Below are 15,021 nucleotides of genomic sequence, written 5' to 3'. Positions count from 1 at the left end.
TGCATAAAGCCGGTGTAAATTTACAGTTAGCCAATCCGCAACGTTAAAGGCTGTTGGTTCATTTTATTTTTTTAAACCGAGTAAATTTTTCAGTAGTTTATTAAGTATTTTACTTTTTAGAGCTGCTAATAATGGAGTCAAGTAGTATTTGCTTTCACCTGAATTTTCTGAAGCACGCACTTTTACACAGGATTATAATAACACAAACAGCGAAATAAACCAAACGATGAACACTTTTAATGCATGCTATTGTGACACTAGAACAAGTCTTAGAACAAGGAAATAGAGAGCGCGCCTGTTTAATATAGCTAGCAACCGTCTTTCGTTTGTTTGTTTATTTATTTAATTTTCTATTTTCATTGTCTAATAATTAAAATAACCTTTATCACAATGGAAATCGTGTTTCTTGGAGGTGTATCGCTATTTAAGATTTGAATTCAGTGCTTGGTTTTCACGTGAGGAGAATGCATCGAAGCAGAAATGTTGTTATTGTTGTTACGAATAGGCTAATAATAATGCTGTTATTATAAACATAAACTATTTTAAATACTGTTTTTAATTTAGGCTACATTGTAGTAGACTATTCATATTGTCTATTTTTTTTTTTTTTTAGCAAACTGTCTTTTTGCTGTTGTTATTTGTGTGTGTGTGTGTGTGTGTGTGTATTTCCCCCCCAAAATTATAAATTTCGAACCCGACTACTCCAATTCCTTAGTGCACGTATTACAGGCAATTTTAGAATAATAAAGACATATTAGACTACCGCTAATTTACCCAAGACAAAGATCGCTTATAAGCGATAATATAAGAGTTTTTGTATGAATTATGGCTCTTGTTTAAAAGGAACTCTGTCGATACAGTACCAAGCATTGCTCTGCAATCCTCTATTAAGAGGGTCAGATTACACATGTACAGTAGCCTACACGTTTGCGATGTTTAACGTATAATTCCCTGTCATTTTATTGTCAGGCATAATAAATAAGACAATCAGGTGAAAATAAAGCTATTTTATTGTCAAAGCATTCAACATGATTAGATAAACTATCAAATAGTAAATTTCAAACACTGAATCTATTTCTCACAGACACAAAATATTACACTTTGTATTCAAACAAAACAAGTATTTACATTATCTCGAATAGACTGCATCTTATACCAATAACTATAATTTACATGCACTCTTAAATACACTTCAACATCATGTTCCCAATGTTCGATATCCTTATGCATATAGACATAACATGTCATTGAATAACGCTCAATGAAATGATCTGCATCTGAATTGATTTATATACATTATACATTAATATATACAAAATTCAAGGTACACTTACATTATTATTGTCCCCTTTTTTTCAAATAATAAGTGCTTCATATAATAAATAGATTTTAGGTTTTTAAGTCAAAATGCATCTTCATACACAAAACATGACATTTGAAGAGATCAAACTATTTAAACAGTAATGTCTTGAAAATGAGAGCAAACTTGTTGGCATTACTCCTCCAGGTTAACCTTATTCCCTTTTGATTAAAAATGCAAGAACAAAAGAAAGGAGGAAGGAAAGACAGTAAAACAAATAAATCCCCAAAAATTCAGTTGTGAGAAGTCATGTGCCGGGAAAGGTGGTGCCGCTCCCTGAAAGACTCGTTACAGATTGGACACTTTAGCTTTTCTTCTCTCCTTCTTTTAACAAGAGGTTCCATGGCATACTCCTTTTTGTGGTGCGAGCGCATGTGGTAGACCAGGTCAGAGGTCATGCGGAAGGAGGCATTGCATTTGGCACACCAGTTCTGGGCAGGCAGACAAAGGGAAGTAAACGAAGGGGGCAGGAGCGTGAGAGCAGTGGGCATTTGCAGCTGGATGGGGCCTGAGGTCTTGGGCCAGAAGGCTGTGGCGTATAGGAAAGGGTTCTGTTTCGCAATGCCACCCGGCACAGGGCAGTTACTGCCTAGTTCTGAGCCTTGGAGCTTCGCTGCGAGGTGGTCCGCCTGGTAGAGTCTATTGGAAGAGACGGTGTTGCCCACCGCAGGATGGCAGTCAACTGCCGGCAGAAGCTTGGGTGCCATGACAAGAGGTGATAGCTGCGAGAAGGTGCGAGACGGCTGGCTAAAGGCACTCTTTCTCTCCGAGCCCCCACCACCCTGCTGGGGCACCGAAGTGAAAGCGCTGCCAATTGAAGAGGTCTCCATTCGGGACTGCGGGGGCTGAGTCTCGCTGAGAACCTAACCTGTCTGATGTTAAGGTGCTTTTCAGCCGGGTTGCTGCTGGACCGGCCAGCCTCCTTGTTCTCCGAATTGGAGCTGGAGTTTTTACCGCTGTGCTTCAAGCTCTGAGGTGACTTCTTGACCTCGGTGAAGGCGCTCCTCTTGGTTTCTGTCGACTCTGAAACAGAGGGTGAGAAAGCCCGCCTGCCCTCGTCCAGACCGTACGCTCCGCGGTACTGCTGCGCCGAGTTGGCCAACTCCTCTTTGGATTTGAGAGGCTGAGATAATCCACTGTTCCTGCTGTCCTCCATGTCAGAGAACTTGCGCTTTCCAGAGCTCTCGCTCAGGATCTCAGCCTCTTTGTTGCTCGGCGGACTGGTTCTGTTATTCTCCAAATCCCTGGCTAGATTATGGAAGTCTGTGGATGGCTTTCCTTCCTGTGGATTGGAGAAGCCATCAGATCGGCCCAGTTTGGGACTGGACCTGGCAGGAGGTAGACTAGCCTGGTTACTGGCATCCGTGGCCTCCTCCTCTGGGCCGGCCATGCTTTGTAGTCTCTTAGTGCAGCGGAATCTTAGATGAGCCAAAAAGGGAAATTCGAACTGGAAACGCTGGCTACAGTCTGGGCACAAAAAGGGCGATGTTCCTGCATCAAATAATTAATTGGGGTAGGGTTGGGGGAGGGAAGAGAAAAAGAAAAGTGACATTTTAGAAAATGTGTCCTTCAACGGGTACATAATGATAGCATGATAATGATTAATTAAACATAACTAAAAAAATATGACTTTATATCTATAAATGATTGACTTTGTTTAACGTTTCTGCATTTTTAAAATATTTGATAAATCTATATTTTGCAAACTCATCAAAACATATTTACTGATTATTTAAACACAAATAGTTTTTTAATATTAGATCACGTGTTGATCTTCAAAGTGTACCTTTACTTTTGGCTTGATTTCTGCTTGAGCTCAGCAGCAGCAGCTCAATGAGATCCTTGCCATACCACACCAGCATCTCTTCATCTTTCTCTATTCTCCTCAGTGACCTGTAGAAAAGCTGGCCGTTCTTCACATAGGCCTCTAGGTTCTGCTCGTCTCTGTCTCTCGCCGACTGAACCAGCCTCAGCCACATCAGGCCTTCTGAGGAACTGTTGGCAGCGGAGGTGTCCACCTGTGTCCAGCAAACATTTTAAATATTTAGCTAAAACCTTAGAACCATCAGCAAATACATATCAGTAATCATTTCAAAAGAATACATTTCCTCTAAAGTTTTACATATTTGTAAAAACGATATATAGCATATATATATGAGTAAGGACTATATGGCTGAAATAAATAGGCTACACATTTCAAACTCTCGACTTATGAAGACCATACCCTGAAGATGTAAGGCGCCGTTCGTTTGTCTGTGGACTTGAGAGCGATGAAGGCGATGCTGTCATACAGTGAAGTGTGACTCAGAACACATGGGCCAAAAATGGCATTTTCTGGAATGTCACAGGTGGTGTACACGCTGGTAAATATATCCGTTAAACACTGCTGCATCGCTTTCGCGTCGCCATCCCAGCCCAGTCTCTGCGAACTGGATTCCTCCATCATTTGCTGTAAGACAAAAAAGTGTGTGAATTCATGTGAATAAACAGAACCGCGCATAGTCACTATTTCTCAATTATAAAATGTATGTAAATATATTTTATATTTTTCCTAATTCTTATGTGCAATTCCAAGTGAATCTCCGGAACAACGTTTAATAAAATCTCAAAGCACGCAGTCTTACTTAGGCTCGTGCTTTGTTTGTTTGTTTATTTAAAGCTATGTTCCTTCGATAGTTATAAATTAGGCCTATATATTGTTGTTATTTTTATAGTGTTGTTATTTTTGAAACTGTTATATATTGTATGTCATTTAAAATATAATCTAGCCTATATAAAAAATGTAAACGTAGAATTAAATTAAGTTGTATTAATTATATAAAAAGCAGAGAAAGTAATCGAAAAAAGATCATTTCTTACAGTGCATTATTTCGATTTTAAAGCGTGACTATGAAAGTATTACATTAGTAACTCTCAGTGCGTATTTTCAGATTTTTCTTTCACTTGTTGGAGATATTTTACATGCCTTTGACAAGGATGAAAATCTGGCCTTATGAGAGCGCTCGGTCTATTTTACCATCGAGGACCGTATCGAATGGATTGAATAGCGCTGTCAAAGTCACCGATTTCACGTCAGCTAACCTTTAGCTCCATTCTACAAGAAGGAACGTATGTCTCCTTATTACCATAATCCACCACTTTCCTTCTGAGACTTTAATTAAGGCAGCACGCGGAGTTAATTATTTTTCTTCTCCAAACCCCTGATGCACATTTACAAATGAGCTGAATGTCCCGTAGCTATTTTGTTACGCGTGAATTGCAGTTCACTCGTGCAACTTGTTTTAGAAGCATTTAAAAACGGCGGGGAAATATTTAATATATACAGTCTATTCCATGTTGTCGATCATCTCTGTTTCGAATTGTTTTATTATAGTTTTAACATATAGGCTACTAACAGTGTGGCATATTGCTGGGATTTCACATGATTTCTCAGCTTTTTGAAGAGGTCAAAAAGAAACCTCAATAAAAAAAATATTTCTACACAAGGACAAGAGTGGATGGAAATGTTGTTACTGCAGTTAGTTGCAAATCAGGTAAAACGCAGCTCGAATTGTTACATTTTGAAGCTGTTTTTCAGACGCGTTTTTTAAAACGTATTACATTTACAAAATCGTATAGGTTTCGGTTATAAAGCAGACTTTATTTTCTTTTCTTTTTATCTAATGCTACTTCGTATTTATCGCTCAAATAAAGTAGGCTATGGTTAGGACACTGACGTGCTTAAAAAAAACTACAATGAAATTGTGGAAATATGAAACACATATTTCTGCAAAGCGTTTAAATGACAATTTACTTATGATGAAGATGTTTGGCTATTTCTGAAAGACACGTCAGGCTCTCGATTGTATTATCAAGACACAAATGCTTAAAGTTCCCTTCATCCATAACAAGCCTTAGTGTGAATTTTGCCCTTCTTTTCACGATCCTCTCCTTTTGTAGGTCGCAGTCTCACTCCTTAGAATCACACAAAGGACCCAATGAATATGCATTTCAACTAAATACTATAATAGACCCATGAATATATGCGCATTTCTAAAACAGGAGACGAACCCATTGACCTTATTTCAGGCTAAAATTTATTGCGCTTTTTATCTGCGGTCTTGTTGTTATTCCAACTTTATGACTTTATGATGTGTAGCCAGTTTCCCTCTCTAGTCTACCATCTGCGAGCTTTCTAGACGGTTGCGAGGATGCTGCTGGGTGCTGCATAGGCTACAGCCCCGTGCATTAGGCTACTAGCCTCCGGCTGTTTTTATTGCAAAATTGTCTTTACTCACCATGATACCAGGATAAAATAATCCACAAAATGTCACAATTGCCGTCAATATATCTTCAAGTATGTGCTGAGCGTCTCCGATGAAGCCCGTGCAGTCAGTACATGTCCCCGTCTGTTGAAAGTGACAGTGTTGCCGACCGTCTTATGATCGCGAGCGCAGAGAGGCGTGCAGATGGGGCCGATACACTGACTGAGTGGCACCCACATACACACTTTTTGTTTGCTGCACATAATCTGTCCAATGAGGCGTGACACGCTTCGTCTCCTCCCTTTAACTCTTCGGTCGCCGACAGTTAGCTAGTAGATGCAGGGTATCTCTGCTGAAACATTAACTGGACCGCAGTCACTAAAACAGATGCATATTTCATAATTCATATTTTCATACATTGTAAAACAAAAACATTTGCTATTTTTTTTATTTAATTTAAATGTTGAAATTATTATCAAAAGATGGTGCTTATGCTGCTTTTGAATGAGTAGGCTATTGTACAGTGTTGCTTTACTGTAAAAAATACAGTGGCGATGTTACATGCAAACAGGATGGAATTTTGATCATAAATAGGTTATACGTCATTAATATATCAGTCTGTCTGGACTATCTTTTTGTTATATGCTACTGTTACCTATATGGATAATAGCACAGGTGGCACAATGGAAGGTGGCACATGATGGCTACTATTGTGGCCAATAATAACAAAGACAGAGCCCAGTTTAACCATAAAAACACCACAAGTGCAACACACATGACACCAGAATAAAGCAGTAAACAGCAACTACAACATACAATGCAATGTAAATCACCTGAACTCCTAACTTTAAAAAAATAAAATCCAAACAAATGTGATGGTTCAGCATTGAATTTTGGCAACGCACCTTCCAATTAATTAGCTATAATAACATTGTAAACAATCTAAAATTACATTTTACAGTAAAATAACATGTACTGTTTTTTATTGAAATTTTGAAGAAGAAAAAACATCAGCATTTTTCATTATTTTCCTATGTGTTAGGGAAAATAATTGTGTTTACTCGTGACTGCATTTGAGACCTGCCGATTAATAAACATGTCAATAGCTAAATGGGCAAAAAAAGTTTATCCTCGGCTAGTGTACTGAGTAACTGTTCATTGAGTGTCTTTGTCCCACAGCTTCCTTAGAATCGTGGACGATTCCGCCTGTCTTCGCTTGGACTTTTGAATGTATGCAGACAACATGTCGCCACTTGCAACGGGTTCCGGTTTACATTATGTCGTTGTATTATAATTATCATGACTTTTTTTCCTCAGTGCTGGTTCGCCAACTGACAATTATCAAACTGTTCTATTGATACTTATCTGTATCTGGGGCGCTCTTTCGCTTTGCTGCAGCCAGAGATCCGGCTCATGAGCGCAGAACAGAAGCTCGTCGCGTGCACACCTGCTGTGGCGCTCCATCTCTAGAGGAGAGAAGCACGAGAGCCCCGCGTGCTCAACCTGACCTCAGCAGGACTGGATTGTGATGTCTGTATTAACATCTGTGAGAGACAGCAGTGAGTATTCAGCAAGCCAAGTGCACACACCGGAGCTTCCGTCAACGTATTGCGGCGGTACGCTACAGTCCCGCTGTGTTTTAACCGATATGGCGAAATGTTTTAAACATTAATCAGTCTGAAGATTTGATAAGCACCACAAATCAATAGATTTCTCTGTGGGGTCAGTTGGTGGTAGGGTCACAGGGACACGGTCGTACATAGTTCTTTTGGATGTCATCCAACTCATAACCTCGATTGAGAGAATTAATAAACCGACATAATAGATAAGAGAGATTTAGACTACCTTTTGCTGACATATTCATCTTTCTTGTGGCTTTTACCCCAAGACTAGCTCTTATCAGAAGATAAATGTGTTGCTGCCATATAAAGAGCGTTTTGTATCTTTTTTTGCAAAGTGGTAAAGTGCAATTATTAATAATAAGATTAATAATTAAAATATTTTAGATTGTAAATGGATTAGGAGAAGCTAAACTGACCAGATGCTGGCCGATTCAAGAAAAAAACAAAAAAACAATTACATTTGTCATATAGCCTTCTTTAAAATGTGACTGGTTCTTGAGCACAAGTGGGCGACTGGTTACTTCAGTGCAAGTTAAAATGACATCAAGTTTCTCAAAAAGAAAGAAACTGAAATAAATGTAGTGTAAAACAGTTTCTGCTTCAGCATGCTGCATATTGTCTTGTTGAGGACACATCAATAATCTTTTTTTTTTTTTTTGTATGTGATGAAAGCAAGGCATTAAAAACTATCATCAATATTGTAATTTAATCATCTCAATGCATTTCAAATGAATCAGTATTTGAAATGAACACAGTTTCTCTAACTAAAGAGGTCTCTCTGATTTTCAGGGTCATTAACTAGACAAAATAAGTATTGTCTTATATTACAACTATCATCTTCCATTATGATAATTCAGTATGTATTAATATGTATTTCTCAGGAATTTTATACGCTCAAATGATACTTTTTTAAAAAGAGGACTAAATGAAATATTCTGGTTACACCATTCTTCCCCAAATTATAGCTTAATGCAAAATGTAAAAAATATTAGTACATTAGGTGTATAACTATTTATATAACCAATATTTTTTAAATTAAAGATAAAATATTAAATGCAATTCACGATGCATTTCAAATTATGGGACTTTTACCACCCTTCCCTGCACAAAATAGTTTCTTTTAATGCTGAGGCCTTATTTGACATTATAAAGATTTACTCTTAACCGTAAATCTCCTCTGGCTCCAAACACTTGTCCAGCCAAGCATGATAAGGACACTTTTTCCCATACAGTGTTCTGAAAGCTTGCTCAATCAGTAGCCATCTGCTTAGCTCATGAACTGCAGGTTCATGGTGGCTGGCAGAGGCTGTTCGGTGGACAGAATTAATCTCCCCTCCTCCTCCTTTATTGTCCTAAAACATATAGCCCCTGTTAATAGCGGCGCTTTACTGGGGCAAGCTGCCTTCTCAGTGTAAAGTGTAACACGGAGCAGATTTCTCTGTGGCATCCTCGTGCGGAGGCTAATTGTAGTGCTCTGATGTCAGTTGCTCAACATGACCCTGATGTTAAATAACTTTTTTTTTTTTTCACAAAGACTTTATTGATTATTAACTAGGGACAAGGGATTAAGATATTCTTTTGTATTAAAAGTCCATCTGATTGTGCGAAAATAATCCTGTGTTTAAGAAGGAGAAAGGAGAGATTGTGATCTTCAACTGTAAGCTTCTAAAGGATTAAGAACAACTCCATTCTGGACGTTCAGACATGCCACGCACCAATCTAGAATGATATGATTTTATTACCAGAAAGCTAAAAAGACAAACGTGAACATATTTCAAACAGATGCAAGTCAGAGTATAATTAAAATTAACAAAGGTTTTTTTTATTTTTAGTTTATTTAGCAATTCAGCTGTTGTGCTGCTTTTCTTGCAGGAGATTAAGTATGACAACGTATACAGCATGTCATGATAACAATAGGGATCATCTGATGGAGGAACAAGGCTCATATTTATCAATGTTTTGATTAATGTTTACATCTGCTGTGGCGTTGTCATATTGGCAGGAGAACACAGATTTAGGCTGTTTTACAATATAAACTACAAAGCTCAGTCCTGACTGTTCATTTCCTCAGCAGTGTCAATCAAAATACATTTTATGAATTTAGCTTATCAAAGATGATGCAAAAAGTCGATAACACTTTATTTTAAGGTGTCCTTGTTACATGTTACATGTACTTATTATCCTGATAACAATAAATTATGCATAATTACATGCAAGTAACCCTTAACCTAAACCCTTATCCCAACCCTTACCATATATTAAGTTGTTTAGTAATTAATATAAGTACTTACATTTATAATTATACTGTAAAAGACACCTTAAAAAAGTGAAACCAAAAATTATTTATGATATATGGCGGTGTCACTTAAATGTAATAGAAAGAAAGAAAGAAAGAAAGAAAGAAAGAAAAATATGTTGATTAGGGCTGTGCACTGAGCATTCTGAAGACTTAACATGGTCTTTCCAATGGAGGGCAGAAGAGTAAAAGGAAGGAGTCTAGACCCTGTAAAGAGGAAGACAATACAGCGGTCTTGGTATACAAGTGTTTAGAGCAGAGGGAAACAAGCAGAATTAGGGACTCTTTCTCATAATCATGTACACACAGGTGCTTTTGCAGTACTTACAAAAGACTCAGGTAGAATCCCAAATCCTTTTTGTAAATGACCAAATGTTCCTATTAATATGTACCACAGAGCTGCACTTGCATAAAATGGTTCTTTTAAAGGGGTACAAAATGGTAAAAGGAATAATTAATAATGAGCCACTTTTATATCGGATCCAGTGATCATACAAATGGAGGAAACCGCCAAAAATATTCTGTTATGGCATATGGCACTTCAGCTGCCATATGTGCCAGTTTTCACTAAAATTGGCACCACGGCTCATGATGGTCAGTTGCGACTGCCAAAAACACAGCGAGGGCTGTGCAGAGAGAGCGAGAGGAAGAGGGGGGGAAAAAGCTTCATTGCCTCAGACAAGTGCACTGATGTCCTTCTGCAACTCCCACAGCACAATCAAGAGCGAGTTAGTAAGTGTTGGAGGAGAGAAGATTTGGGCAAGAGGAGAAACTGGTGCTAGGGCCACATTTTACACTCACCCTCACTTTCCCTGCACTTATTCAGCCTTTAGACTCTGTGTTTATTCAGCTTTGCTGTAAACTGGAGGAGAGACTGATGCATCTTCAAGGGGGGAATCATTGCTTTGGTATCCAGAGCATGAGATTTATTACAGTATGTAGTCCCACATTCTCATCAAAACTCATTTGTATGAGGTGGCAAAATTATATTGGCTTGTATGAAAATGTATAACGTTTGTTTAGGTTTTCAGGCCATTTCACAATTTCATATGATGGGTTATATATATATATATATATATATATATATATATATATATATATATATATATATATATATATATTATATATATATTAAGAAATATTCATATCAATTATGCAATTTTGCTTTTCCATGTACAGAATGTTATGAAATTGCTCTAATTAAAAGTAGGGATTCACTGATATTTACATTTTAGTCATTTAGCAGACACTTTTAATTCAAAGTGACTTACAAATGAGGACAACGGAAGCTGTCAAAATCAAGAAAAGAGCAATGATATACAAGCGCTACATCAAGCCTCAGTTAGCTTTATGTAGTACACATAGCAGTGTTTTTTTAAATAATGTAATAAATAAAAAGAAAACAGGTAAACAAAAAAGAATATAGTAAGATAGTGTTAGAGGTCTTTCCTTTTGTTAATTGTATAATCAATTAAAAGAAAATAAATACTATCTGATATTGATAAGCCTATATTTGTTTTTATAGCTGATTATTGATAAATGGCAGATATTAACATTTTGTCCAAATAGAAAATAATACACATAAAACTTAAATGCTACGAGTGTATAACAGCATTTGTATCAGAAATTGATTTTTTTTATTTTGAAATCTTCTGAAGATTACATTTAACTGCTATTAAAATTATTAGCATTTTTAAAGATTTAGTGACTTGAGGGACTGTTACGATGATAAAGGAAAGTAAATATAAAGAAATGTAACTATAAAAATATGGTGAATGAGGATGCAATTGGGCAACATTTTGGCCATTATATGTTAGATATCGACTGAAAATGATTAATATCATTATATATTTTTTTTAATATATATATATATTGCAAATATTCCTAATAATAATAATAATAAAGTTAAAGATCAAGAAGTAAGTTTTCTGTAGTCCCTCTAATGTGTTGAAATCATCTGCACTGTGGCCTGTACCTCTCACTGCAGAATTCTGGAGATTTGTACATTCTGTTTGTAATCGATGATACCTGTTCATAGTGCAAGGCATGGAGTCCAGCCCTGGCTCTGACTGCAGGCCCAGTCGTCCAGGCTTCAGATCTTCCCTCGCAGCCAAGCTGCCAGACTAGCTCAGGGTTCATGGCTGAGCTGAGCCACCATGGCAAGTTTTAATGTTCCAGGTTTTGGGCGGCCCCAGGGCATATGCTCACCCTCCCTTCACTAAGAGGAAAGCTCACTTCTGGCTGTGAAGGACTTACACAGGCCTTTCACATGCCACTTCATCCATGGACAGGATCATAGAGTGAAATATTATATAGCACAATGTACTAAAAGCTTAGCTGTTATTTGTTATTTCATATATATGCCCTTAAAATTTGATTAGCATATTATACAACAGTTTGTTGTATTCTTCAAATGTGACTGGCCAAGGTCTGTGTTCCAAAGTGCTGACAAAGTCCAACAGAACTATGATTTTTCACTGTTACAGACAGTCAGTCTGGATGATAACCTTTGGGATTTGTCAATAATGTTTTATACAGGTTATATCCATACACCAGTAGGTGGCAAAAAGTGACTTCATGAGTTTATCATTGAATCATTCATTCACATGATTCGTTCAAATACCCTGATTCACTGCCATGGCTTTTGTGGAACTGTCTGCAGAGCAAAACTAGACAGTACTGCAGCAGGTTTAATATTAAAAATGTTTATTTGGCCTATATTTATTTACAGTCATGCCCATGTACAAAATGATAATGCCCTTATATTTTAAAATAGTCTTAGAATTAATAAGTAATAATTAATGACGCATTAATATCTCAGATCACTGACAAAATCACCTCTGGCTTGCTTAGTTGTGGACACTTATTTTCCAGCAAGATCGTCGACTTGATTGCTCGGATACTATTTAAACTGAACTGAGCTGGATGATGACATCACTGTATTCAATGAAGAACTGCCTTTAACTGATTATTAAGTGTTTACTATTATCCTTTCATTGTTCCATCGTTAACACACTATTTTCTATTTAATACTGTAAAGCCGCTTTGGCACAATCTGAATTGTTAAAAGCACTATATAAATAAAGGTGAATTGACATGTCAAAACACTTGTCATTATACAGTAGCTAGTAGCCTAATCAAAGGAAAAAATCATTTAGTGCTCTATACAATGACCGTTATAAAATATGAAACATCTCACCTGTGAAAATGATCTCTGTCTTATCATCCACCTGTTCATTATGGCAAATGCATGTATGGTTCTGTTGTTTCAGTCTCAGTTCAAAATTAATTTAACTATCTTCCCTTGTCTCATTTTCAGCCTCATTTTGATTGGAAGCAAAAGACATCTATTTTCTGATTGGTCAGTCTAGTAATAGAGGAGCCTTTGTTTAAGGAAAGAGTGAAAGGAAAGAAAGAAAGGCATGTAAATTATGAAGAAAGATATGTAAAAAAAAATGTATACTAGTCAAATTTTTGCGCATTTACTTACAGTAAAAAATACAGTAAAAATACAGTAAATAAGTAATATTGTGAAATATTGCTTAAAATATCTGTTTAATATATTTTTAAAAGTATTTTGAGTTATGTCAAAGCTGAATTGTCAGCAGCCATTACACATGCTCCTACAGAACCAATATTAATTTTGTGGAAACATTCTATTTATCATTATTCAATTCTGAAAAAAAGAAAGGAATTGCTTAGGATTTCTATAGGAATATTAAGCTGTAGAAACTGTTTTCAACACTGATACTAATAAGAACAGTTTTTAATAATTGAGCACTAATAATGATAATAATTGACCTCCAAATCTACATTGGAGTGACTTCTCATTGTTTTCTCAGGAAAACTCAGCTTTGCCACCACAGGAATAAAATACATTTTAACATTTTACATAAATCATTTCATTTAAATCCAATTTTTTTTGCATATGATTCCAAATAACTTCCAAATAATTACAGCCTTGGTGAACATAACAGACTTTTTTTTTTAAAAACTTTATAAAATCATCCAAACTTTTGACCATTTTATGCACAAAAGTGAACTTTATCACCTTTGTTATTGTAGGATACAGACCACTAATGTTGTTATTTTTTATAACAATATCACAACAGCAACACTCTAGCTCATGTTATCTTGCTTAATTGTCATGTGATTTTGAACTGTTTGCCTATTTTTCTATGAGCTAACTAAAGGCTGAATGCAGCTGTTGTTCTCCATAAATTAAACTCTGCCATGATAGCAGCAGCACACTCAGGGGTATTGACATTTGATGTTGTTGTTTCAGTTGTGTGTGTGCGTGTGTGTTTCAGAAGGTGTGTTTGATGTTGCAGAAGAGGGGTGAGATGGTAAGTTGATGGCAAATGCCTTGAGGAGAAGCTGTCAGCACAGCCGGTTCCCTCTGAAACCCTGGTGGCCTGAGCCGACCGTGGCAGAGCGAATCAAAGACAGCCAGCAAACCCACGGAACGGTGGGACTCTGAGGGCTGGCCCCTAGATCACCAGTGTTTTTGAGGGAGTTTTACAGCACAGAGGCAATGTTCTGTATTTCTGATTCTCAGCTCTGGGAATGGATAGTGGAACTGAGGAAGAAGTTCATCAAAGTTTAAAATGCCAAAATAACAATGAGCAGAGGATATGTGAGGGGTCTGTAGATATCACAGCTGCGCCCGCACCTCCATTCAAATTACAGAATATTTTGCACATTGGTAAAACCTGAAATACAAAAGGCCAGAGAATAGAATATGTAGCATCAATGGCAGATCAATTCTCCCAGGCTCTAATAATTCTACCCATGATTTTAGCCTGAAGGAAAAAGCTTGATTTAAGTATGAAACGCAGTCCTGCCACACTTCTTGTGTAACCAACTGCAGTGTATGTCAATGATTGGTCCTGAGCTTTATCAAAGTTCTACTGAAGCATGGCTTCCATTCTTCTGTCCATCAGAGAGCGGAGGAGTGTGTGGTGCTTTGTATTAGGTTAATTTGGGTTGAGGCTGTGCAGCTCAATGTCCAGCTAAATATTGCAGAGATTGGCCTGAGCTTACTGGTATCGTAAGAGTTCACATTTAATCTTGTTTAGGTGCTCTGGAACACACATCCATGTTGTCTATTAGTGTTAGAGTCATTTAATGGATGGTTAGTGACCTCATAGAAGGGAGACACGTTCTCTAAGTAGGCCGTTAAGAAGCTGGGAGATATAATCAGAAAGCGTTACTATGCTTCCTGGCAAAACTGGAATATCGCATAAAAAAATGGTGACTAAAGAGAGGACAAAATCACTTCCTGATAAACTGGCACTAAATATGACTAAAAAAAATAGGAGAGGCCACTTAATACAGTAATTTTCATATTACGGTCCTGTCCCAAATGAAAAATTTTATGTGCACTTGTGGTATAAAGGACTTACAATGGCTTCTGCGTGTGTGTGTCCGTTAAGTCCACGAGAACGTAGGGTGTCCCATTTATCATTTTAGCATTCAGAAGGGTGCTCATCCCTTTGA

The 15,021-nt window shown here is 37.1% G+C and overlaps 1 protein-coding gene across 1 annotated transcript; it reads right to left on the bottom strand.

Moving 5' to 3' along the window:
• Positions 1 to 1,800: 1,800 nt before the first annotated feature.
• On the bottom strand, positions 1,801 to 7,256 carry LOC113049122 (PR domain zinc finger protein 8-like). Its single transcript, XM_026211180.1, has 3 exons — positions 3,585 to 7,256; positions 3,147 to 3,378; positions 1,801 to 2,851 (listed from the first exon to the last, which is right to left on the bottom strand). The coding sequence occupies exons 1-3, from the start codon at positions 3,858 to 3,860 to the stop codon at positions 1,950 to 1,952; spliced, it is 1,410 nt and encodes a 469-aa protein (XP_026066965.1). The 5' UTR covers positions 3,861 to 7,256; the 3' UTR covers positions 1,801 to 1,949.
• Positions 7,257 to 15,021: the final 7,765 nt, after the last annotated feature.

The sequence above is a fragment of the Carassius auratus genome, chromosome 30, assembly GCF_003368295.1.
Source record: "Carassius auratus strain Wakin chromosome 30, ASM336829v1, whole genome shotgun sequence".
Lineage (NCBI taxonomy): Eukaryota > Metazoa > Chordata > Actinopteri > Cypriniformes > Cyprinidae > Carassius > Carassius auratus.
This window is presented reverse-complemented; position numbering and strand designations above follow the sequence as displayed.